The following is a 24929-nucleotide window of genomic DNA, read 5'->3' as shown; positions in this document are numbered from 1 at the left end:
AATGGGCTTGGAAGCCTGACGAGTTCTCTTCTGCCCCTGCGCGGGATCTTCGTCAACTTAGCCCTTGCCATGATCTTTTTGTGCAGGCGGGGCTCGAGCTCCAGCAGGGTGCGCAGGTGGCACGCCAGCTGGCGGATCTTGCGCCATGTCATAAGGGTGCTCGGGAGGCACACCAACTGGTTCAACATATGGCACTCCAACTGGGTGCATATGTGGCACACTAGCTGGCTGCCTAGGTGGTATCGCGCCATGAGGGTCAACTCACAGCCCTTGGGCTACCAGAGTAGCCCTCATGGCGTTGACCATCTTCTGTAGGGCGGTGATATTCCCCTCCTGGGTATCGATTTTCTGTTGTTGGGTGGTGAATTGGTCTCTGAGAGCCACCACCTCTGGCAGTTCCTCCACATCCATGGTTTAAGGATATTCAATCTCATAAAACTCGTCGTCTTCGCTGTCATAATCAGTGTTTTCATCGTAGTCCTCCTGGGCCACCTCTGGGTATTCTGGTAGAGGTGGTTGGTTCTCCTCCCTCAGCTCCGGTGGGAGGAGCAACGTTGTCTGGAGCGTTTCTTCTAGTAGTCCCCATGATTGAATCTTGGGACCTTTCTTCAAGCTGTCAATGAAAGCAGTAAAATGTTGACTGTCTTTTTTCATTATGAACTAATTAAACAAGAATTTAAGGAAATGTAGCTAAAAGACACATATTTTACGTGGTTCATGTTATAAAATAAACCTAGTCCACGATGTTTTAGTATTAGTGTTCTTGAAGCTTGAGATGGCAAGTTTCAATGGAGGTTTTCTCAAGCAGCGTATATATTGCTCTGAGTACAAAAGTGGGATAAAATGTCTAAAAGCCATAAAATTCCTTTAGAATGGAAGCTCCAACCCTATTTATAGTGGCTGAGGACAATTAATTCCCCTAATGGAGATTTATTAGAAATATTCCCAATCATTTGGGAGTTTAATGCTAATTAACACCTCTGGGTGCACTAATTAAGGTGGTAGGCCAAAGCATATCGAACGGGGCCCAATTCGTAGGTTGCAGCCCACTACTTTACAAGAGACACGCCCCCTGACACTGTCAGAATGAAGTTGTATGTTTCCCATGTCAGGCGGCGAATTGGGACATGCCAATTGTCGAGTGTATAGGCTTGACACCACTACTCGAGGCACAAAAAGTTGTTAGATAGTCACTTCCAGTTCAAAGCCGCTGCGATTGACATCTGGCATTCCCCCCAAGTCTCGAGGTCAAACTCCTAGACCTAAAGGACTAACTGACCAAGAAGATGGGAGGACCATAACGGATGTCCTCTGGGCGTGGCCTAACTTGAACACATCTACGCCTGGAAACAGATCATAATGCGCTGGTAGGAGTCTACGCTCTGAGGAGCTCTAGGTGAGTTCCACAAGACTTCATTAGCTCTCGAGGGGCCTAATTATTTTTTTAATGACCACCATGTGTCAAATGATGAAATTATGAAAAACACTTCTAAATAAGGTAAATAAATTATTTTAAAAAACTAAAAAGTAATAAAATTATCTAAATAAAGTAAATAAATTAAAAATAAATAAACATTAATAATTTCTCATCACATATTTTAAAATTTCATATTAAAGTATTTAAAATACTTTATTAATTATATTTTCAAAACTATAACTAAAAAATATTTATGTGCTTAATTTTTTTTATTAATTATTTATTTTATTATTTAACATGTTCTATTTATCCATATATATATATATATATATATGTAATAGTGAAATAAGACAAAAATATAAATATTTTTTCTTATTTTGTCGTTTTAGTTTTTTTTAATGAGAAGTTATTTATTTTAATTACTCTAGTTATTAATTAAATAATATATATTTATATATAACATTTTGTAGATTTTAATTTTTTCTAATTAAATAATTAAAATTTCAAATAAACTAGAAACATCGTATCTTTATTATATATAAAAATTGTGTGTATAAGAGATTCTTGATTTAAATAACTTTATATTTTTAAAGTTTTTATAAGATACTATATGGTTGTCAAAATAAAACCTTTGAAACTTTTGACTTAATTCTTGTGAAATTTATTACTAAAATTTTAATGAATAATCTAAATATTCTTACTTAAATTTTATTAATTAATTATTTAAAAAGTAATTGAATAAAAAATTAAATAATTAAAGTATTTGGAGATTTTATACAAAATTCAGTATTAAATTTACCAGATTTAAAATAAAAATGAATTTTGTTCTGGTTTGACCATCATATTATAATGATAATATTATATAAATTTTTTTAAAAATATCTAAACATATATCTATATTATGTAGTTACAATTATATAATATGATATGAACCTAAAAAATAAACAGTAAAAAAGTTTCTGAGTCAAATGAGCCAATATTATTTTATTTTCCACCAATAAACTTTAATGAATCAGCCCAACTATTTTAACACAACTTTTTGCCAACACACACTAACCTGCTTTCCATGATCCAACTGCATCTTTTGGCCAAGTATACTTTCCGTCCATTTTTCTCTCCTTCCTTCCTTCCTTCCACTACGCTCTCTCCCGCCTCTTCTCTATATATACTTCTTAAACCAACTGCCCTTTTCCCTTCCCTCACAAGATATGGGAATAGTCATCATGGAATGTCACCAAACCAGCTTTAATAGTGGTCACCACCGTCATCAATTCCCAATCACTGATCATATTTCTAATCAGGATGATGATCATGATCGTGATAGTGATCGTGATCGTGAAAATCAATCTGATCTTCGGTATCCAAGTTTTCTCTCTTCTCAGCGGAGTCTCCAATCCATTCCTTCCCTCGCTTCAAATTTCAAACCCCAGAATCACTACCAATTTTGCCTAATCTCCGATTTCAAGCCTCATTCCACCTACCTTTCTTCCCTCACACTCGCCGGGAAGCTCGTTTTCACCGGCTCTTCCGACCGAGAAATCGGCTCTTGGAACATCATCAATAACAACCACAACAATAACATCGTCTTGGCAGGAAACGGTGCGGTGAAATCTCTTGTCGTTTCCGGCGACAAGCTCTTCAGCGCACACCAAGACCACAAAATCCGAGTTTGGAAGATTGAAAACGACAACGATGAGAATAGAGACGACAAGAGCAACCACCAACAACCCCATGCGATGAAGTACACGCGCTTAGCCACGCTCCCGACGTTAGGGGACCGGGCGGCGAAGCTCCTCCTGCCGAAAAACCAAGTCAAGATTCGCCGCCACAAGAGCTGCACGTGGGTTCACCACGTGGACGCGGTGTCAGCCCTGGCCTTATCACCGGACGACCGGTTCCTCTACTCAGTCTCGTGGGACCGGACACTGAAGCTATGGCGGACAACCGACTTCAAGTGCCTGGAGTCGATCACCAACGCCCACGATGACGCCATAAACGCCATCGCACTGTCGCACGACGGCGTCGTTTACACGGGCTCAGCGGACAAGAAGATCAAGGCGTGGAGGAAGAGAAGCTTGGGGAACAAGAAACACTCTTTGGTTTGTACATTGGAGAAGCACAATTCGGGGATTAACGCCTTGGCGCTGAGCAACGACGGGTCGTTTCTGTACTCGGGTGCGAGCGACAGGTCGATTATCGTTTGGGAGAGAATCTTTAGTGACGACGACGATGACGACAGTGAAGATAGGGGTATTGATGTTGTCGTTTTGGGGGCCCTCAGAGGGCATGGGAAGGCCATACTGTGCTTGGCGGTGGTTGAGGACTTGGTGTTCAGTGGCTCGGCAGATAAAACGGTTAGGGTTTGGAGAGGTATGGAGAGAAGCTATTCTTGTTTGGCGGTTTTGGAAGGTCACACTGGCCCAGTCAAGTGTCTAAGTGCCACTGTTGAAGATTGTAATACGACGTCGTCTGGTGGTGATACAACTTGTGTGATTTACAGTGGTGGATTGGACTGTCTGGTTAAAGTCTGGCAAATCATGGTTCCCAGTCAAGATTTTCTCTAATCTAAATAGCTTGAATGTGAGTTTAGTTACACTTTATTAACCCATGCTCGAATTGAATAGGACTAGTTCTCTAAAAGGGTTTCGTTATTATTTTCGGTATTAAAATTCTGTAATAAGCGATTTGGTGTAGATAATATGAGTTTATCATTTTGTTTTATTTGTTTCCTTTGATAACAATTTGACTTTTCTTGTTCATTTTTGCTTAGTAATATTTATTGTTTATTAAGAGGATAATTGAGCTGAATGACATGTTGGGTCTTGATTTAAATGTGATTGATTATGAATTGTCGTTGACTTTGATGTTTTACTTGTAAAATAGTTGAAAATGCTTGTGAGTTTAATGAAAGCCAACTGCCTAACAAAGTTTGATGAGACTCTTTGAGAGAAAAGAAAGCACCTTTACGTTTTATTATACTTTGTAGGATACCATTTAAATACGATTATATATGTGTGTATAATATATACTATACTAAAAATTGGAGTGAAATCTTGTAAAGATATTACAACATCTATCAACTAACTTTTTTTTTTTTAACAAGGGTTAGTTAAATTGTGGGATAGATTAGGTATTTGGATAAAGATAATTCCTTCTAGAAGGATACACATCATCTTCCTACCAACCTATAGCTATATAGTATAGAATATGCATAGCCATGTAATGTCACGGTTAAAAAAATCAAATTATATGATGAAGTAATACATGTTAATGCTAATGTTAATAATAAAGATTATTATAAGGATATATATAGGGTCAATATAGACTCTACAAGTGTCACCCTTTCATGTGGGGTTAAAGTATTAGTTGGACTGTGGGCCTTAATGCCAATGGTGACAAAAGTGAGCAATAATACTATAATTTTTGAATTTGTAAATTGTAAATTGTAAATTGTAAAAGCTACCCTATATTTTTCATAATTACATTTCTTCAATGTATGCATGCAATCACAAATATATATCATATCGCAATCGTTCCATAATAAAAACAATAATAATAAGTTTCTTCTATAGGGGCAGGTAGGACAACCTTAAATTGTTTAATGAAACTTTATCAGTAAAAGAGAAACTTACGATATAGAAAAATTATTATTTAATGACAAAGGAATGAATAGAAATTCCATTAAGTATCGAAGAGGAATATAACACCTGGCTTAATAATGGATGTTGGTTGGACTCGTGTGTAATATGATTGGCACAACAATATTTTCATCTTGTGATTAAATTATTGTTTTGATTTTATTCAATATATATGATTAATATATATATATATATTTATATACTCTTTGATGTAAAACGAACTAAGAAGCAAATAATAATAATAATCTATTTGCACATGTTCATTTGCTTGCTATAAAATTTCATTAATTATGTATTGTAAGATCTATACGATATATATAATTAACCTACAATCTTAGTTTTATTTATAAAATTTATTAAATTTATATTATTATCACATAAATTTTAAATAAATAAACAATATTATATATAAAAAATTGACATAAACATATTTAATTAACAAATTAAACCAAAACATTGTTTATGATTTTTTTTTAAAATATATATATAATATGATAATCTTTCTAAACATAAATGATATTTTATTATATTGAAATATATATATTAATATAAGTATTAAATAGGGTAAATACTCATTTGGTACCCTATTTTTTTTATCAACATATAAACTTGGTACCCTCTGTTTTTTATAATTATCAATCAGTGCTCACTGTTTGCAAAAATTACATAGTTTGGTACCCTCCGTGCGTTTAAATTTTTAATATTCATATATTTCCCCTTATTTATTGATTTATTTTATTTTCAATTGTTTTATTTTTTTTTTTGAATAATTTAAATATATTTTCAGATTTTATATAATAAAATAAATATTTAATTAAAACTTTAAATAAATTTAATAAATAAAATTATTTTAAAAATAAATTTAATTAATTAAAAAAATAAAAAACTAATTAAAATTTTATTAATTAACTTTAAATAAGCCTAAAACTTTAATTTAATTAACAAATCAATCCAACTTTGAAACAAAAAAAAAATGTTGTGGAGAATGGGAGGGTGGGGAACTGACATGGTGAGGGTGAGATTGAGTGAAATATGAGTTTTGTTCATTAATTAAATTAAAATTCAGGTTTATTTAAAGTCAATTAATAAGATTTTAATTATTTTTTAATTTTTAATTCCATTTTTTTAATTAATTAAATCTCTTTTTAAATTATTTTAAAGTTTTAATTAAACAAACATTTTATTTTATGAATTCTGAAAATATATTTATACCATTTAAAAATAATAAACCAATTTAAAATCAAATATATCACTAAAATAAGGGTGAGAATGAGAGGGTGGGGAACTGAGATGGTGATGGTGAGATTGGGTGAAATATGAGTGTTTATTCATTAATTAAATTAAAATTTAGGTTTATTTAAAGTTAATTAATATGATTTTAATTAGTTTTTAATTTTTTGTTTTTAATTAATTAAATTTATTTTAAAAATAATTTTTCTTGTTAAAATTATTTTAAAGTTTTAATTAATAATTTATTTTATTTTATGAATTTTGAAAATATATTTAAATCATTTAAAAATAATAAAGCAATGATAAATCATTAAAATAAGGGATAATATGAAATATAAAAAATTTAAACACACGGAGTGTACTAAACTATGCAGTTTTTGCAAACAGATGGTACCGGTTGATAATTATCAAAGGCAGAGGGTACCAAGTTTGTATTTTGATAAAACACAGGGTATCAAATGTGAATTTACCCTATTAAATATCTAGTCTTGTGTTAAATATTATTATAATAATATTTTATAATATTTGAATTTGTTACACCCAAATTTCGATAATAGAATTTATGACCTCAAAATGTAGACTCGTAAAGTGTAAGCTCGAAAATAGCAAGTAAGAGTTCAACACTTGTATAAATTATCATGTTTCCTGATTTGTTCTCATTGGCGACCGAGCACCAATTAAGAAGGCTCGAGGCATCAAGCTCGAAAGTGAATCTTCTCTGAAGTTTGAGTGCAATTCGAACCTTCATGGCAAGCTCGAGGAGGTTGATCTTCGATGATTGAGCTCGGTAAAGTCACTGGCTAAGGACGAGGTTAATCAGAATGACAAGCTCGTGATGTGGGTCGATCTCGAAGGTGTGTAAGTTGTATGTTCGAGGTCGATAATCCAGTTTGAACACGGCTACTGTTTTAAAATCCCTATTCCTCAGGGATTTGTTGTAATTTGATAATAAATCTCGATTATCATGGGATATTATGCAATTAATGCATTTATTTGTATTTATTTCAAATTTGAATTGTAACTTCCCAAAATAAAAGGGAATATATTTTGTTAACCAGTCTATAAATAGACTGAAGAATTTCATTTGAAAACACAGACAATTTGGTACTAAGAATACTCTGCGAAAATTGATTTCTAAAAGCTTTAAGGAGAATTCCACCACTCAATAATATTGACTCGTGGACTAGGCAGATTTTAACTGCTGAACCACGTAAAATCTCGCTTGTTTTTTATTTGTTTTCTTGATTTAGTGTTTAGTGCTTTTCTTATTTAAGTTAACGAAAAACGGCGTCAAAAATTTGGTGCTTTCATTGAGAGCATTAAGCAAGTCGTTAGAATACTTAATAAGAAACCTCCTGAATTATCAATGGCCACCACAAACAACCCCAGCACTGGTGGGCAACCATTGCCCCAAATACCAAAGGAACAAACTCCTCGCAGTGAAGACTACCCACGTCAACCTGGGTAGCAGCCCATGGCTGACCAGGGCCCTGAGGAGAGGAGTGATTCATCTGATTCCTAGGGACCGCCTGCTCCCAGACCTGATGAGGATCTCTACTATAACCCAGAGAAATACATTCCTATTGTTGAACTGGAGAATCGCCAACTACGCCAACAATTGGCAGAAGCTACAAGGCGCAACGAAAAGTTGGCTAGATAGGTTGTTGAGGCCCAAGCACTACCCTGGAGGCCAAGAAGACGTCCCTGAGGGAGCACGACTGCCAGGAGAGCTGGGTAAGGGGCCCAACAAGCTCAGCCGAGGCCCAGAATGAATCCTGGTGATGAACGCCCCAGGAGAAACACTCGGGCTGATGCTACTGAAAATCCGACTGTGGAGTTGTCTACAAGAACAGGGAATAACCGAGCTCCTCCAGTAGCTAGGAACCCGAACCCTGAAACAGTAAGGAACAACCTGGAACTCATCCGGGCCAATTTTGGACCATCCAGGCCCAACAATGGGAGGCTTCCACCGTCACCAATAAGACATTCACCCTCTCCAATAAGACACCCCTCACCAGTCCGAGAGGCCCCACGGCCTGCCCCACAGAGGCCCTCTCGCAGTGGCAGTCGAGATGGGAACCGTCGGGCCAGAACCAGACATAGGAGCGAAAGGGAGGCTCCTCGAGAACACAGGGCTCGCCAACCACCGGGAAGCCATGTGTCGAGATCACAAACAGTTGGGGCGAGGAGGCCAGTGGATGATCCACCTCGTAACAACCAAGCCTCTCAGTCGGAGAGAAATGTTAGCTTTGTAAGTGGGAGCTCAGATTACACTCGGCCTGTAAGTATATATAATACCAAGCCTAGGAATACTGGGAATCAGGGGATTCATCCTGACCTTCGGGATCACCTGAACCATAACGGGGGCAGGCTAATCCTACAAACCCTAACTTACGCGACCATTTGAATGGTTGAAAACAGTCGGCATATGGAAACCAGAATAACCATATGTCGAGACAGGGAGCTAGAGTTTTTATAAACAATAACCAGCTCCATCAAGCTCAAGCTCGGCCCTCAGTGGACCCAGTCCAGGAGAGAATTGACCAGCTCGAAATGGTGTTCAGGCTCTTATAGGATGAGAGGAACAGAGATAAGGCTAAAGACTCCAATGAGGAGCTTGAGCCTTTTGCCCCACATATCTCTAACACTCCATTTCCGCAGGGGTTTAGGATACCCCATGTAGCACCATTTGATGGGACCTTAGACCTGTACAGTCATCTGAGCACATTCGTTACCATCATGCGAGCCAGCAATGTTGGTTATGAGATCCGATGCATGTTGTTCCTAGCTACTCTGACAGGACCAGCAAAAAATTGGTTCGAGAAGTTTAGAAGACATTCGATCTCGTCTTGGGATCAGTTAGCAAAGGAGTTTAAGAAATAGTTCAAAGCCATGGTAGGCGTTAGGCCCAAAGCCTCTACTTTGACTAATGTCAAACAACAACAGGGAGAGTCACTAGAGTTACCTTACGAGGTTTAATATAGAAGTGGCTCGAGCCCATAACATCGATGACAATGACCACCTGATGGTTATTAGACTTGGTATACTACCAGGGAGTCCCCTTTGGGAGGATATGCAAAGAAAACCCATAAGGTTATTAACCGAGTTCAATCGAAGGGCCAAGAGATTTGTCAATGTAGAAAAGGCGAGGTCAGCGTTAAATCTGACCTCTCAGCCTGTAACTACAATGTCAAACATTAACTCAGCCTTGACCTCGGCGGCCCCATCGACGTCAAGATTCTCTGGGGATACCCTTCAAAAAGGAAGAAAAATGAAGGGAATAACCCCAAGGCTAATGGGGGAAAAGAAGAAAGAAGAAAAGTATTTATCCATTTACACAGTGTACACCGAGTTCAATGAGACTCGGAAGAATATATTTCTTGCCAATGAGAATCAAGTCCCATTTAGACGACCTGGCCCAATGCGAAATCAGAAAGCAAAGAGGGATTCTAATAAATATTGTAGATTCCATAGAGACGTCGGACATACAACTGATGAGTGCCGACAACTGAAGGACAAGATCGAAGGCTTGATCTCGAGGGGATATTTCTGACAATATGTGAGAAATCGGAATCCCAATCAAGCCTCGACAGGACAAAGGGCAGTAACTGTGCAACTTGCCCAACAGAACAACTCTTAAGCACAGGAGGATGATCGACCTCCCTCAATAGATGGGAGGATGTGGTAACCATCTCTGGGGGACCACATATTGCAGGATCGGGCAGAAACGTACAAAAGAGATATGTTAGCAAGCTAAAGACTGGGGTTCTCCCTACGAACCCGAACCATGAGCTCCAAAGCAACAAAGGGTTGAAACTCAACCCATCACGTTTACCGAAGAGGATGCGTCACACGTCTAGTTTCCTCACAGTGACCCCCTGGTCATCACTCTTCAGCTCGTGAATAGGAGGGTACGCAGGGTCCTAATTGATAACGAGAGCTCTGTGAATATTCTTTACAAGGCCACTCTAGAAAATATGGGACTCACACTTTGAGATTTAAAAGCCTGTGCGACCACATTGTACGGATTGTCTGTACGGGATCCATTGAACTCCCTGTAACATTGGGAGACCATCCAATCTCAGTAACCAAGATGATGGAGTTTGTGGTGGTGGATACCCGGTCGGCCTACAACGTACTGCTCGAGAGACCAGCCTTGATTGGACTGGGAGCAGTATCGTCTGTCAGGCATCTGGCCATCAAGTTTTTGACGTCTAGTGGCATCGGTACACTGAAGGGAGACCAGCTCGTGGGAAGATAATGCTACATCATTTCCATAAGGGAGAAAAACCAAAAAAGTGCCCAGACACTTGTGATCATTCAGGAGATGGACAAATCCATCTTCAAGAGAGAAGAAGAGATCGACCCTAGAGTCGAAGAAAGGGCCGGTCTCGAACCACTGGAGGAGCTCAAAGAGGTAGGGCTCGATGAAAAGGATACCATGAGGGTGGTAAAATAGGAAAAATCCTTTCTGGAAATGCAAGATAGAAATTAACTTGCTTTTTGAAAGAAAACCAGGATGTATTTGCGTGGTCACACTTCGGACATGGTAGGGATTAGTCCAAATGTCATAAGCCATGCACTTAACATTGATAAAAGATTACCCCCAAAGCAGAAAAAACAGAGGCTCCTGGACGATGACTGAAAGAGGGCCCTCAAAGAGGAGGTCGAGAGGTTAAAAGCAAATCAGTTTATACAAGATGCTTTTTATCCCGATTGGATCGCCAATCCGGTGCTGGTCCCAAAACCCAACAGCAAATGGCGAACCTACATCGACTATTCGGACCTCAACAAGGCGTGGCCCAAAGACTGCTTTCCCTTGCCTCAAATAGACCAGCTCGTAGATGCCACTTTAGGCCACGGGATCATGTCATTCATGGATGCTTATTTTGGATATAACCAGATTGCCACGCATGCACCTGACCAAGAACATATGAGCTTTGTAACTGATAAAGGATTGTATTGCTACAACGTCATGCCTTTCGAGCTCAAAAATGCTGGAGCCACATATCAAAGGCTGGTAAATAGGATGTTTGCTGAACAAATAGGGAATAACATGGAAGTTTATGTAGAAGATATGCTGGTCAAATCTAAACATATTAATAACCATGTGGATGATCTCGCTGAGTGTTTTGTTGTACTTCGAAAATGCAACATGAAACTTAACCCACAAAAATGCTCATTCGGAGTATCTTTGGGCAAGTTCCTTGGATTCATAGTAAATTCTCGGGGAATAGAGGTTAATCCCGACAAGATCAAGGCATTAATAGGCATGCCCTCACCTCGAAAACATAAAGATGTCCAGAGCCTAACTAGACGAATGGTGGCCTTAAGTAGGTTTATCTCAAAATCTACAGACTGATGCCTTCCATTCTTTAATCTTTTAAGAGGGGGCAAAAAGTTCGAGTGGACGGAGCGTGAACTCGCGTTTTAAAATCTTAAGAAACACCTCGTCGAACCACCGATCTTGTCCAAACCTAATACATGAGAAATTTTGTACTTATACCTCACTGCGACCGAGCACGCTATTAGTGCAGTATTGGTACGATAAGATAAGAAAATACAAAAACATGTATACTACGTTAGCAAGAGATTACTGAGGGTAGAATCAAGATACCCATTAATGGAGAAACTGGCTCTGTGCCTGATGCACGCATCTCAAAAGCTTCAACCCTATTTCCAAGCACACCCTATTCATGTGTTAACTGACCAGCCACTGAGGCAGGTTTTATCAAAGCCTGAAGCATCCAGAAGATTGTTGAAGTGGGTTGTCGAGTTCAGATAGTTTGAGATCACTTATCACCCAAGAACAATAATCAAAGGACAGGCTCTGGCAGATTTTATTGTCGAGTGTACTGGGATCTCCAACGATGAAGTTGTAACCCCAGCCCCCAAGCTGTGGAAACTTTATGTCGATGGATCCTCTAATGAAAATGGATCGGGGGCAGGCATCATTTTAATTACCCCAACAGGAAATCTCTTCCACTCGGTGCTAAGGTTTGGCTTTGAGGCATCAAACAATGAGGCTGAATACGAGGCATTATTAGTAGGACTTCGAATAGCCACCGAGCTCAAAGCAAAGGCCATACATTGCTATAGCAACTCGCAGTTGGTTGTTAACCAAGTCTTGGGGGAGTATCAAGCTCGTGGTATTAAAATGGTCGCATACCTAGAGAAGTTAAAAGAAGCACTCAAAGGGTTTGAGTTCTATGCTATAGAACAAGTCCCCCGAGAGCAAAATTCAAATGCAGACGCATTGGCCAAACTCGCCATGACTAACGAAGCTGACACACTGAACATGGTCCCAATAGAATTTCTACCGACCCCAAGTATTAGCGAGCTTGACGAAGAAGATGTATGTAAGATTGACTCACAACCAACTTGGATGACCCCACTAGTTGACTACCTCAAAACCAAAACTCTCCCAGTAAACCGAAACGAGGCTAGAAAGTTGATGTACCAAATTCCAAGGTACACTATTGTGGAAGGGAAATTGTACAGAAGGGGGTACTCTATGCCATTACTTCGGTGTGTAACTCCTCCCGAGGAAAAAATTTTTTTTGAAGAGATCCATGAAGGATTTTGTGGAGATCACACTGGGGGGCATAGTTTGTCAAAAAAGGTGATTAGGCAGGGGTACTTTTGGCCCACTGTCAATGCAGACTCGTTCGAGTATGTAAAACATTGTGCTAAATTTCAACGGTTTGCCTCAATTCTATGAGCTCCACCCACCAAGCTCACCATGATGAGCTCCCCATGGCCATTCGCAGTGTGGAGGATTGACCTCATAGGCTCTTTGCCAACTAGAAAAGGTGGAGTAAGGTATGCTATGGTCACAGTAGATTATTTTACAAAATGGACCAAAGTTAAACCCTTGGCCACTATTACCTCGAAGAAAGTCCTAGATTTTGTCGTAAAGAATATCATCTGCAGATATGGAATGCCCAGGAAGATAGTATTAAATAATGGGACACAGTTCTATAGCGATTTATTTACACATTTCTGCGAAAAAAATGGGATAATAAAAAAAATTTCCTCTGTGGCCCATCTCTAGTCAAACGGCCGGGTCGAAGCAATCAATAAAACCATAAAGAGCTCCATGAAGAAAAGGTTAGAAGATGAAAAGGGGAAATGGCTAAAGGAGCTGCCTCGAGTCTTGTGGGCTTATAGAACCACAGCCCGAACTTCAATGGGACATACCCTCTTCTCCCTGGCTTATGGATGTGAGGCCATGTTTCCTATCAAGGTCGAGATCCCAACAATAAGGCGCAATGCATACAATCAGGCCTCGAACCAATCCCAGCTCGAAGTAAGTCTTGATTTCATTGAAGAAAGACGAGATGAGGCCCAATTAAAAAATGTTGCATACCAGCAACGAGCCACTAGATATTTTAACAAGAAGTTCTGAGATAGAAAATTTGGATTGGGAGACCTGGTGCTAAGGCGAGTATTCTTGGCCACACAAGACTTGTCTACTGGGGTACTTTGACCTAACTGGGAGGGCCCCTATCAAATCAAGTCCATTATTCGACCTGGAGTATATAAGTTGGCAAGGTTAAACAGAGAATTGGTTCTGTGAGCTTGGAATGGTGAACATTTACGACCTTATTATCAGTAATGTAGGAATGATGCTTTCATTGTAACCAAGCATGTACTTGATTTTTTTCTTTTTATCAATAAAATTCTGAATTTCGTTCAAAGGTGTATTTTTGTATTGTTATATTTTTGCAAACCCTCATAATTCAATAACCTAAGATCAAAATCATAGGATATTAAGGGGGCATAAGTGGTATACAATAATACCATAGGTTCAAAAAAATAAAACATAAAAAAAATACACGTTAACTAAAAATATCTGGATTATTAACCCGACATGAAAAAATTAATAAGTGTATGGATCATTAACCAAACATGTTAACAAAAAATGTCTGGATTATTAACTCGACATGAAAAAATTAATAAGTGTATGGATCGCGAACCAAACACGTAAGCTAAATATGTCTGGAACAAACCAGCAAAACCTAACCGACGGTAAAAAGTTAGAATTCTAGATAAACCAATTGTAAACTAAGTCGACACTAGAGCTGGAAACTTTTGCAAACAAGTTTTGACCTCGCAACCTCAAGGCCATACTCGAGGATGAGGAAAAGTAACTGGAAAAGAAAAATATAACTAGACTACTAAGGTTACATACCAATTAAGTACTTCTCAAGTACATGGTAAGAGTAAAGTTTGACCTTGGCAATAACGAGGTAGAACATGGATATTTTGAATAAACTTTGCATGAATGCATTGAAATTCGAACTTAAATCCAATATATATTTGTACAAATAAACAAGTATAAAAGCATGTCCTTAATAATGGTGTGCTCGAAATATTTCAATCCAGAAATATAGGGCATAATATTAAGGCAAAAAGCTAAATGTTAAACCAAATGCATAAAGATTTTCGAGCTATAAAATTGTGAGCATAAAAGTTGCTATTTGTATAAATTCATAAGATAATTAAATAACTCAAAATTGAGCTGTAAATTGTCTTTGCCCCGAGGGCATAGAAATCAAAAAAGAATAATTACAAAAATTATTACAATGGGTCGCAGCCCATAATCTTGGCCTCAAGACTTAGATGTCTCTCCAGCCGCAGCCCCTGAAGCTTCTGTTGTTTCCTCAACCTCGAGCCTGGTCTCCTCCTCCTCAAGTCGAGCCTGCCATTTGGCGATGAATTCGGTCTCCAGGTTGGCTAGGAAACTGGTTTCAAGGTCAGGATTGTTCACCCAAATCCGATACATCGCCATGTCTACAGCGCGATCTTTTTTGGTTTTGAACTCCTCCAGAAGACAAGCCTTCTCACCTTCGATGATGTCTAAGGTCATCTTCTTTTCCTCTTCCATCTTGGCATTGAGTTCTCGAATCTCCTTGATCTCGGAACTCTTCGCCTCGACCTCCTTCAAGGTCACCAACAGCGTCGATTCAAGGTCAGGGACCTTCTGGACCTCTTTCAAAGTAGCCTCCACCCTTGACCATGCTAAAAAGTTATTTCTAGGGTCTTCACAAACGACTATCACGCCAGGCTTGTGTTTAAGCATTGACGGAGACCACATGGAGTGGTCTAGCACAACTTTACCTCCATCAGTCGAGCTCGGTGAGGCCTCATCATGGGCTTCGTTGCCCGAGGCTGATCGCTCGTGTAGGCGGGAGGTAGTGGCATGAAATCGCGAGCCTGAAGGTCTCCTCCTGGGGGGAAGTTTGGCTATGGGGAGTGGCACATCTTCCCACCTCTGGTATTTTTGAATCCCTGAGTCATCGGTGGATTCGCCTTCGCCTAACAGGTCACAACCTTGGAGCTTGTCCTCATGGAGAAGGTAGGTCAGGGACCTTCGACCATAAGGAAGCTGGAGAATGGTTACTTTATGTTCCATCATCGCTTCTGTTGGAGTGGGGCGGTGGTAGTTGGCTGCAGGCAAGGACAAGTGTGAATATTTTGAGCTTGACTATTCAATGAAAGATGGATAAGTGCGTTGAAATACTTACGGATGCATTGGAAGGAATAAAAATGGGAAGGAGTGAGCCCATCCGTCCAGAAGAATGTGTTCTTGAAGTTTGGAGGATGATTTGGCATATCTTCGAAAAGTTATTTCTCCTTCAAATAGCTCGATAAATAATAGAATTCGTCTCTTCCACAAGCTCGAGATGGGTTGCTCTTAAGACAAAAGAGATATAATATCTCTTGTGTTGAAGGTCCTTCCCACTTTATCTCGTGGTACAGCGACCTGAGGGCTGACAAGACCCTAAAGGAGTTGGTTTGGAGCTGGAAGGGGGCGAGCCCAACAAAGTCCAAGAAATCCTTGAAGTATGTCTTTAGGGGTAGCAGAGCCCCAGTCCTCATATGCTCGCGGCTCCATGCAGCGAGCTTGATCTTACAGTCGGGATTGCCAACTCCCGGGGTGTAGCAACTTCTTTCATTCGAGGTTATTGGTCGGCACATCAATGTACCAGAAAGCTTAAGGCCATGATAAGCCAGCAACTCAGATATATGGCCGGTAGAAGTGACTGAGGTCCGATATTGCTCAGCCTCGATAAACTCCTCCCTCGAGGTGGGGACCGAGAGAACTTGGGAAGTGGAAGGACGTGTTGAAGAGTCTTCCATTAGGGAGAAGGAAAGTACTCCAGGTGCGAAGGCGACGGTGACTTTGAGTTTGGGATCTAAGGGGATAGGCCTAATCTCGGGGTCTGGATCAGGATAAGCCGCAACTCGGAGTCTCTTCCTCTTTTTCTCTTCAACCTCGTCTATCTGACGTCGAAAGTGGTCTCGTATATTTTCTTGCTCACACATTTCTTTGTACTCGCGGATCAGTCGCTAATTTCGGGTAAAAGGTGACTCAAGATTGGGTGTTAATGGGTTATAAGGGATAGCGAACTTGGGCCCCCACCAATTCTTAGAGTACTGTGACATCTAACAAGGAAGAAAAAGGTGAGGGCCCATCATATAGGTAATCATAAGGAAATTATAATTTTGATAACTCGAGCTCGAAAGCTCGAGATAACAAGATTGCCTCAATCGAGACTAAAGGCTCGAAAGGGCGAGATTAACTCAGATGTCATTCCCAAACTATTGTAAAGTTCGAACATTGAGGATGCACCCATGCGAGAGTGGGGAAGTTAATACTATTTTAAAAGAATCTCGGATTTTTAGGGAAGAAGTTAGCAGTTAATCAAAAAGGTGATATTTGTTGGATTTGTGTGTTTAAAACCCTAAACCAAAAACTCCTATTTCTTAAGCTACACGAAACCCCCCATTACCAGGAAAACCCTCATTTTTACATGTTTATGCTAGAAATTGTTTGGTCTAAAACCATGATTCTAACTACATCAAAACTATTTGAATCAAAAGCTTCCCTAATATCAAAGTGAAGCCTTAATAAACTGGTAAAAACCAGTGAAGATATTCTCACAAACCCAAAGGAACATGTAAAAAAATATATATATGCCAAAGAAAAGGATCAAGAACATGGACTTACACAAAGTTGTTCGTGGGAATGATGAAATTGTTGACTGGAGGAGCGGCTGCAGGAAAGCTTTCACGGAGTCGAAAGTACTGGAGTTACTTTGCTTCTTCAGTTTAGAGAACATGCAAAGGAAGAAATAAGACTCTGGTTCGTTTTTTTTTCTTTTCTCTGAAAATTAGAATGAGAGTGATGAAGGAGAAGAGAGGGCTTATATATATGTCCCAGTGGGATGCTAAAGGTCGAATTGATCTGGGCCTTTGGTTTGAATTGAGAAAGGATCTGACAGATGGGGTTTAATTATAGCATTGGTAGCAAAAAGGGGATATATGAAAGGACGTTGGCAGGTATAGGGAGTACTTGAGTACTCTGAGTGTGCAATCCCCGAGGGACGCATGTCCATACTCGAGTATGGTAGGTGGCACATTTTTCAAAAGGAGAAGTTCAAAAGTTTCCTTCTCATAGGATTTGAACCAACACTTTTGAGGGGGCAAAATGTTACACCCAAATTTTGAGAATAGAATTTATGACCTCGAAATGTAGACTTGTAAAGTATAATCTCGAAAATAGCAAGTAAGGGTTCAATACTTGTATAAATTATCTTGTTTCCTAATTTGTTCTCATTGGCGACCGAGCACCAGTTAAGAAGGCTCCTGCTTAGGCATTAAGCTCAAAAGTGAATCTTCTCTAAAGTCTGAGTGCAATTCGAACCTTCATGGAAAGCTCGAGGAGGTTGATCTTCGATGGTTGATCTTGGTAAAGTCACTGACTAAGGACAAGGTTAATCAGAATGACGAGCTCGTGATGTGGGTCGATCTCGAAGGTGTGTAAGTTGTATGTTCGAGGTCGGTAATCCATTTTGAACGCGGCTGTTGTTTTAAAATCCCTATTCCTCAGGGATTTGTTGTAATCTGATAATAAATCCCGATTATCATGGGATCTTATGTAATTAATGCATTTATTTGTATTTATTTCAAATTTGAATTGTAACTCTCCGAAATAAAATGGAAGATATTTTGTTAACCACTCTGTAAATAGACTGAAGAATTTCATTTGAAAACACAAACAATTTGGTACTGAGAAGACTCTGCGAAAATTGCTTTCTAAAAGCTTTATAGAGAATTCCACCACTCAATAATATTGACTCGTGGACTAGGTAGATTTTAACTGCTGAACCACGTAAAATCTCGCTTGTTTTTTATTTCTTTTCTTGATTTAGTGTTTAGTGCTCTTTGTATTTAAGTTGACGAAAAACAGCGTCAACAAAATTCATATTAATATAATTAGTAAAAAAATTAGGATTATATATTATTATAATAATAATATTTTAATTTATATTGTTACACCCAAATTTCGAGAATAAATAAATATCCTCGAAATGTAGGCTCGAAAAGAGTAAGCTCAAAATTAACAAGTGTTGGTTGTACACTTGTACAAATAGACATAATCCCAAATCTGCTCAGTTAATGGCACTCGAGCATGAGTTGAATTGTTTGAGCCTGATTTGCAAGCTCGAAGGCATCGACCTTCTCTGAGGGACGTATTCGACTAAGTTACTAGATGAGGAGGAGGCTGTAGCCGAAATGACGAGCTCGAAGTCTGGATCGGTCACGAAAGCGCATCAGCCCGACAATCGAGCTCAACAACGCATTTTGCACGCGGAAAGACTGTTAAGAAATCCCTATTCCCGAGGGATTTGTTGTTATCATATATTAAATCCCTATTACCATGGTATATTATGTAATTAATGCATTATTTGTCTTTATTTCAAATTTAAATGTTTTATTGTAACTTCGCGAAGTAATGGGAAGATATTCTTTTAACCAGGTCTATAAATAGCCTGGAGTATTTCATTTGTAGATACGCACAACTTGTACTAGAGAATACTCTGCCAAATTACTTCCTGAAAAAGCTTTGAGAGAGTATTGAGAGAAATAATATTGACTCATAGACTAGGCAGATTTTAACTGTTGAACCACGTAAAAAGCTTGTGAATTCTTTTGTAATTTCTGCAACATTGTTTAGTGCTCTTCATATTTACCTTGACGAAAAACAGCATCAAAAATTTGGTGCTTTCGTTGAGAGCATTAAACAAATTTATGCATTTTTCAATCAAAAACCTCCTGCACATCATCAATGGCCTCTACGAACAATCCTGGAATTGGTGGGCGATCATTACCACAAATCCATAAGGAACGAACTCCTTAAACTGAAAACTACCCGCGAAGGCCTGGGAAGCAGCCTATGACAAATCAGGGCCCAGATGAAGGGAGTGCATCATTCGACTCCAGGGACTACCTGCTCCAATCCCAAGGCCCAATGAGGATTTATACTATAATCCTGAAAGATATGTGTCCATTGTGAAATTGGAGAATCGTAGACTGCACAAAGAGTTGGCTGAAGCCACACGTCGTAACGAGGAATTGGCTAGGCACAAGCACCACCTCAGAGGACGAGAGGGCGTCCCCGCGAAATTACACCCTCTAGAATGGCCGAACAAAAGGCCTAACAAGCCTAGCCTAGGCCTAGGACAAATACCGGCAACAGTCGCCCTGGGAGAAACGCTCAAAATGCTACTACTGGCAACCCTACGGTGAGTGTAACTGCTGGAACGGGGAATAACCGAGCTCCCTCTGTAGCTCAGAATAATAACCCTGAGCCCGTCATGAAGAACCTGGAGCTAGTCCAAGCCAATTCTGGAACTTCAAGGCCCAACAATGGAAGGCCCCCGCCGTCACCAATAAGGCACCCATCTCTAGTTCAAGAAGCACCCCATCCAGCTCCTAATGGGAACCGGGCGAGGGAACGAGCACCCCAAAGACCCTCTCAGAGTGGTAGCCGAGATAGAAATCATAGGGCTTGACCTGGATATGAAGGTGAATGAGAAGCTCCTCGAGGGCATAGGGCATCCCAACTAGTGGGAAGTCATATGTCTAGATCACAAACTACTAGAGCGAGGGGGCCAGTGGAAGACCCACCTCACAACCATCGAGTCACACAACAACCTGAGAGAAATGTTAGCTTCATAAGTGGAATTTTGGACCTCAACAGGTCGGTGAGTGTATACAACACCGAACCTAGGAATACTGGAAATTATGACAACCCTGATCTTCAAGATCACTTGAATCAAAACTAGGGGCAGGTTAACCCTTCAATCCCAAATTTACGAACACATTTGAATAGCCAAAAATAGCCCATGCAACAAGTATACGGGAATCAATATAACCCTGTACTAGGGCAGGGAGCTGGAGTTTTCACAAACAATAACCAGCTACCCCAAGTGCAAGCTCAAACTCCGGAGGATTTAGTCCAAGAGAGAATTAACCAACTTGAAAGAGCATTCAAACTCCTTCAAGAGGAGTGAAATAAGGACAAGGAAAACGACTTCGATGAGGAGCTCGAGCCTTTTGCTCTACATATATCAAACACTCATTTCCTTACGGATTCAAGATACCCCATGTGGCCCCTTTTGACGGGACCTCAAACTCGTACAGTCATCTGAGCACATTTAACACAATAATGCGCACCAGCAACGTCGATTACAAGCTCAGGTGCATGCTTTTTCCAACCACATTGACGAGACCAGCAAAAAACTGGTTCAACAAGTTCTGAAGGTATTCGATCTCGTCCTGGGAAAAATTAGCAAAAGAGTTCAAGAATCAATTCAAAGCCATAGTAGGCGCTAGCCCGAAGCCTCGTCCTTGACCAATGTTAGACAGCAACCGGGAGAGTCATTAAAGAGCTACTTGGCAAGGTTTAACATAGAGGTTGCATGAGCCCGTAATGTCGATGACATCTTATGGCAGTACGAGCCGGGGTATTTCCAGAAAGTCTCCTTTGGGACGATTTGCAAAGGAAACCTACAAGGACAATAACTAAGTTCAATAATAGGGCTCAGAGATTTGTCAACGTAGAGGAGGCGAGGTCAACATTAAAACTGACCCCTCAGCCTGTTATAACTACAACAACGAACATCAACTCAACCTCGACCTCAGTTGCCCCCTCAATGTCATGGCCCTAAGGAGACAACCCTTCAAAAAAGAAGAAAAATGAAGGGAATAACTCGGAGGTGGAAGGGGGAAAAAAGAAGAAAGGAGATAAATATTTCTCCATTTACACAGTTTATACCGAGCTTACAGAAACTCGTGAAAAAAAAATTATTACAAACAAAAATCAAGTCCCGTTTAGACGACCTGATCCAATGCGAAATCAAAAATCAAAGAGAGATAACAATAAATACTGCAAATTCCATAGAGACGTCGGTCATACCACTGATGAATGTAGACAACTGAAGGACGAGATCGAAGGTCTAATCTCGAGAGGATATTTTGGGCAATATGTAACAAACAGAAATCCGGCCCAAGCGTCGGCCGGACAAAGGGCAGATCCTACATAGCATGCCCAACAGAACAAGGCCACACTCACTAGGGAGGGCGATCAACCTCCCCCAATAGATGGGGAGGATGTGGTAACCATTTTCGGAGGACCACACCTCGTTGGGCCAGGTTGAAATGCCCAGAAAAGATATGTCAATGAGCTTGAGATGGGGGACGGATCTCCCGACGAACCTGAACCGCAAGCTCCGAAACAACAAAGGGTTGAGACTCAACCCATTACGTTCACAGAAGAAAACACATCGCACGTCCAGTTTCCCCACATTGACCCTCTGGTCATCACAATCCAGCTCGCCAATAAAAGGGTGTGTTGGGTCCTAATAGATAACGGGAGCTCGGTTAACATCTTTTACAAGGACACGTTGGAAAAGATGGGACTCACAGTTTGAGACTTGAAAGCCTACGCGACGATGCTGTACGGATTTTTGGGATAAGGAATAGCTAGCACGGGTTCCATTGAGCTCTCGGTAACCTTGGGAGACTATCCAGTCTCGGTAACCAAGAAGATGGAGTTTATAGTAGTGGATACCCCGTCAACCTACAATGTATTGCTTGGGAGATCAACCCTGATTGGGCTAGGGGCAATGTCATTTATGAGGCACTTGGCCATCAAATTCCCAACATCCAATTGTGTTGGGACGCTGAAGGGAGACCAGCTCTCCGCCCGAGAATGTTATAGAATTTCCATAAGAGAGAAGGGCCAAACAAGTGCGCAGGCACTTGTTGTCATTTGGGAAATAAGCGGGACAGTCTTCAAAGTCGAAGAGATCGACCCTAGAGTAGAAGAGGATAGGGTCGATCTCAGACTAATAGAGGAGTTCGAAGAAATAGAGCTTGATGAAAAGGATACCGCTAGGGTGGTAAAGATAGGGAAAAACCTCCCCAAGGACGCGAGGTGGCCATTAATTCATTTCCTGAAGGAAAATCAAGATGTGTTTGCATGGTCGCACTCGGACATGGTTGGGATATGCCCAAACATTATAATCCATGAACTCAACATAGACAAAATCTTCCCTCCGAAGCAACAAAGAAGAAGGCTCATGGGCGATGAAAGGAAGAAAGCCCTAAAAGAAGAGGTCGAAAGGTTAAAGGCAAATCGGTTTATCTGAGATGCTTTCTGCCCTGATTGGATAGCCAATCTTGTGCTAGTTATGAAGCCCAATGGCAAGTGGCGAACTTGTATTGGTTATTCAAATCTCAATAAGGCATGTCCAAAGGATTGGTTTCCCTTGCCTCGAATTGACCAGCTCGTAGATTCCACTGCAGGTCATGGCATCATGTCATTCATGGATGCATACTCTGGATATAACCGATAGCCATGCACGCGCCTGACCAAGAACATACGAGCTTCATGAGCAATAAAGGCTTGTATTGCTACAATGTGATGCCTTTCAGGCTCAAGAACGCCGGAGCCACATACCAAAGATTGGTGAATAGGATGTTTGCCGAACAAATATGGAATAACATGGAAGTTTATATGGACGATATGCTAGTCAAGTCCAAGCACAACTGTAACCATGTGGATGATCTCGCTAAATGCTTCGTTGTACTCTGGTAGTACAATATGAGACTTAACTCGCAAAAATGCTCATTCGAAGTATCCTCGGGAAAGTTTCTCGGATTCATAGTAAATGCTCGGGGCATAGAGGCAAACCCGGATAAGATTAAGGCATTAATCGATATGCCCTCACCTTGAAAACATAAAGATGTCCAGAGCCTAACTGAACGAATGGCGGCCTTAAGTAGGTTCATCTCAAAATCTACAGATAGATGCCTCCCATTCTTCAATCTTTTGAGAGGGGGCAAGAAATTTGAATGTTTGGATGAGTGTGAGCTCGCATTTCAAAACCTTAAGAAGCACCTCGCCGAACCACCAATCTTATCCAAGCCAATCACAGGGGAAGTATTGTACTTATACCTCGCCACAACCAGCATGGTACTTGTTCAGAAGGATAAGAAAGTGCAAAAGCTTGTTTACTATGTTAGCAAAAGGTTACTAGGGGCAGAGTCGAGATATCTGTTAATGGAAAAGTTGACTTTGTGCCTGATACATGCATCTCAAAAGCTTCGACCCTATTTCCAAGCACATCCTATACACGTATTAACTGATCAGCCATTAAGGCAAGTACTATCCAAGCCTGAGGCCTCCGAGAGATTGTTAAAATGGGTTGTCGAACTTGGGAAGTTCGAGATAGCCTATCATCTAAGAACAACGATTAAAGGGTAGGCCTTAGCAAATTTCATAGTTGAATGCACAGGAATCACCAACGAGGAAGTCATAACCCCAGCCTGTGAGCTATGGAGACTTTGCATCGATGGATCTTCTAATGAGAACGTGTTGGGGGTAGGAATCATTTTGATCACTCTGACGGGAAATTGTTTTCATTCATCCTTACGGTTTGGCTTCGAAGTGTCAAATAACAAGGCTAAGATGAACCAATATTACCAGGACTTCCGGATAGCTTCTGAGCTTAAGGCGAAGGCCATTCACTGCTATAGTGACTCCCAATTAGTCTTTAACCAAATTTTAGGAGAATATCAAACTCGTGGCATTAAAATGGCAGCCTATGTTTAGAAAGTTAAGGCGGTGTTCAGGGAATTTGAGTTCTATGCCACAGAACAAGTTCCACCGGAGCAAAATTCAAATGCGGATGCTCTGGATAGGCTCGCCACGACCAAAGAGAGTGACACTCTCAGCATGGTGCCGGTCAAATTCCTACCGATCCCAAGTATAACCAAGCCTGAGGAAGAAGATGTCAACATGATTGACTTGAAACCTACCTAGATGAACCCCATAATTGACTACCTCGAAACCAGGAGTCTCCCGACCGACCGAAACGAGGCTAGGAAAATTATGTATAAAATACCAAGATACACCATCTTGGAAGGGTGCGGTACAGAAGAGGGTATTCCATGCCACTACTAAGGTGTGTAACTCCGCCCAAAGCGAATTTTTTTTTTTTGAGAGGAAATCCATGAGGGATTTTGCAGAGACCACACTGAGGGCATAGTCTATCGAAAAATGTGATTAGGCAAGGATACTTTGGGCCTACAATTAAACCAGACTCATTCGAATATGTTAAGTGTTGTAACAAGTGTCAAAGGTAAGGTTCGCTTCAATACCGCAAGCTCCACCCATCGAACTCACCATGATGAGCTCTCCATGGCCATTCGCGGTGTAGAAAATCAACCTCATAGGTTCCCTGCCAACAAGAAAAGGAGGAGTAAAATATGTTGTAGTCGTTGTT

The 24929-nt window shown here is 40.3% G+C and overlaps 1 protein-coding gene across 1 annotated transcript; it reads left to right on the top strand.

The window, feature by feature from the left end:
• Positions 1-2439: 2439 nt before the first annotated feature.
• LOC133830458 (protein JINGUBANG) lies at positions 2440-4138 on the top strand. Its single transcript, XM_062260434.1, has one exon. The coding sequence runs from the start codon at positions 2626-2628 to the stop codon at positions 3979-3981; it is 1356 nt and encodes a 451-aa protein (XP_062116418.1). The 5' UTR covers positions 2440-2625; the 3' UTR covers positions 3982-4138.
• The last annotated feature ends 20791 nt before the right edge of the window (positions 4139-24929 follow it).

This window comes from Humulus lupulus, chromosome 4 (assembly GCF_963169125.1).
Source record: "Humulus lupulus chromosome 4, drHumLupu1.1, whole genome shotgun sequence".
NCBI lineage: Eukaryota > Viridiplantae > Streptophyta > Magnoliopsida > Rosales > Cannabaceae > Humulus > Humulus lupulus.
This window is presented reverse-complemented; position numbering and strand designations above follow the sequence as displayed.

What these genes read in the sequence shown, in the direction of transcription:
- LOC133830458 (XM_062260434.1), top strand. Translation starts at nt 2,626, where the DNA reads ATGGGAATAGTCATCATGGAATGTCACCAAACCAGCTTTAATAGTGGT.